We start from the raw sequence: 2,609 nt of genomic DNA, 5'->3' as shown, positions 1-2,609 counted from the left end.
AGCCAGGGCTCGAACATGAGCCCTCAGGACACTGCATGTGTTGTGGTCCACCCAGACCATGGGGAGGCGTGGGGGTCTGGCTCAAGGCACAGCTCTTCATAGCACACAGCAGCCATGCTGGCACCATAGAAGGCACTGGGGAGCCCTCCCCAAGGATGGGGTCCAGCCAGAGCCCCAATCCCACAGCACCCACTCCTCCATCAATCCCCCCCAGCAGGCCTGGAGGTCTCCCCTCATCCCGTACCGTGATACAGTTGTTATAGGCATCCCGTACCACCTCATACTCAATCTCCTTCCAGCCCTTCAGGGACTTGTCCACCAGAACCTGGGAGGTGTGGGTGAAGGCCTGGCTCACCAGTGCCACCAGTTCCTCTCGGGTGTTGGCAAAGCCAGAGCCCAGACCCCCAAGGGCATAGGCAGAGCGCACCAGCACTGGGTACCCCAACCGCTCGGCTGCAGCCTGTGCCTGCAGAGAGCAACAGGGTCACGATAGGAACAGGGGGGACAGCACCCCAACCCTGCTGCACAATCACCCCTCATCCCACCCTCAGACCTGCTCCAGGGAGGCAGCAGCCTCACTGGGTGCCACGTGCTCCCCAATCTCCTCCATCTTCTCCACAAAGACTTTGCGATCCTCCGTCATCTCGATGGAAGTGACGGGGGTGCCCAGCACCCGCACATGGTACCGCTCCAGCACGCCTGCCTTGGTGAGCTCCACACCACAGTTGAGAGCTGTCTGCCCCCCGAAGGTCAGCAGCACCCCATCAGGGCGCTCGTTTCGGATCACCTGTGGGGAGACAGAGTGGTGGGGCAGGGACACATAGAATGTTCCCTGTGCCCTCCAGCTACCACTACACCTGTGCTGCCGCTCAAGGACTCCTGCATGTCACCCAGCCCTCTGTGTATCAGACCCTCCATCACCCCTCTTGCTCCCCAGGCAGCTCCAGCCCTGCTGTCCCTGCACCCCCAACCCCCCCCGCTCCCAGCCAGTTCTCTGGGGTGCTCACCTGGGTGACATACTCAGGGGTGATGGGGAGGAAGTAGACCTTGTCTGCCAGCCCCTTAGAGGTCTGCACTGTGGCGATGTTTGGGTTGATCAGCACCGTCTGGATGTTCTCCTCCTTCAGCGCTTTGATGGCCTTATGAGCAGAGGGGTCACAGCTGGTGGCCCTACCCCCATGGTCACCCCCACTGCCCCTGTGCCACCAGGGTGGGTGCTCACCTGTGACCCTGAGTAATCAAACTCTCCTGCCTGCCCAATGGAGAGGCCACCAGAGCCCAGGATCAGTACCTTGCGGGGCCGGGCTCCATCCTGGCTCCCCACTGGTGCCTTGTCGTAGGTCAGCCAGTCCCGCAAGCGCTCCCGCACTGGGGGAACACATAATGCTAGTGCCAGGGCAACACACAGCCTGTGCACACCCCTGTCTATAGCCCACACACAGCCTGTCCCCTGTCCCACAGCCCTGGAGACAAGGGCTTGGAAGCCCCTCCCCACCTCGCACCCACCTGTCCGGGCGCTCCCATCTCCACTCTGCAGGTCCCGTGCAGTCTCCATGAAGATATCAAAGAGGCCCTCCAGGTCCGTGGGTCCAGCACAGTGCTCGGGGTGAAACTGGACACTGTGGCAGGGGTCAGGCAGAGCATGGCCCCACACACCTGCCTCCAGACCTCCCAGCCACGGTCCTACACCCACCTAAAGAAGGGCTTGCGCTCATGGACAAGGCCCTCATTGGAGCCATCGTTGGCGTTGGTGAAGAGTGGGGCCCAGCCTGGTGGCAGACTGCCGGCCTCCACCGCAAAGCCGTGGTTCTGCGCCGTGATGAAGCAGCGCTGTGTGTCCTCATGCAGGCATGGCTGGTTGTGCCCACGGTTCCCGTACCTGGGTAGCGGGGGACAGGCGTCAGGCAGCCCTGGGCAGCCAGGCTACCACGGTGACCCCAGGTCCCCACTCACTTCATCTTGTAGGTGTGAGCACCAAGGGCCAGGGAGAGCAGCTGGTGCCCCAGGCAGATCCCAAAGACAGGCTTGGGCTGGGGCGCATCCAGCACTCGCCGCAGGCTGGACACTGTCTCCTGGCAGAGCTGTGGGTCTCCGGGGCCGTTGCTGATGAACAGTCCATCAAAGTCTATGCCAAAACAGCAGTGGGGTCAGCGTGGAACCCCACAAGGTCACAGAGGGCCCCAGCCCTGCCAAAGCCCTGCAGGGTCACAGCAGGGCCCCACAGCTAACAACAGTGAGGGTCCCCAAACTTACAGTCCCTCTAACACTCCATCAGGGTCACTCCAAGGTGCCCTGAACCCACAACACCCATCTGGGTGGCAGCAAGGGTCTCCCCGGTCCCACAGCCCCTCCACAGCTCCTTCTGCAGGGTCACATTAGGCCACCCTAGCACTACAGTCAAGAGTCCCCGATCCCACAGCAAGGCACCCAGCCCAGGTCCCTCCATCCATGCATAGTCACACTGAGGGCCCGAAGCCCCAAAGCCCCTAGAAAAGATGGCACCAAGGCTCCCCAGCATGGAGCAGGACATGGTTCCCTGCTGCCCCCAGCATTGAACCACTGGCCCTTGCTTCAGCTCCTCAGCAGAGCCCTGGGACACCCTGAGCCCC

At 62.3% G+C, this 2,609-nt stretch overlaps 1 protein-coding gene across 1 annotated transcript in view; it reads right to left on the bottom strand.

The window, feature by feature from the left end:
* Positions 1 to 2,609, bottom strand: part of CAD (carbamoyl-phosphate synthetase 2, aspartate transcarbamylase, and dihydroorotase) — a gene marked incomplete at both ends in the record, with an annotated part of 12,498 nt that overhangs the window by 8,751 nt on the left and 1,138 nt on the right. Inside the window, 7 exon segments of the mRNA XM_010012998.1 lie at positions 245 to 466; positions 554 to 787; positions 1,008 to 1,139; positions 1,223 to 1,368; positions 1,507 to 1,619; positions 1,694 to 1,879; positions 1,954 to 2,131. Coding sequence (XP_010011300.1) covers positions 245 to 466; positions 554 to 787; positions 1,008 to 1,139; positions 1,223 to 1,368; positions 1,507 to 1,619; positions 1,694 to 1,879; positions 1,954 to 2,131 — 1,211 coding nt within the window.

This window comes from Nestor notabilis, unplaced genomic scaffold, assembly GCF_000696875.1.
Source record: "Nestor notabilis isolate BGI_N333 unplaced genomic scaffold, ASM69687v1 scaffold16144, whole genome shotgun sequence".
Lineage (NCBI taxonomy): Eukaryota > Metazoa > Chordata > Aves > Psittaciformes > Psittacidae > Nestor > Nestor notabilis.
This window is presented reverse-complemented; position numbering and strand designations above follow the sequence as displayed.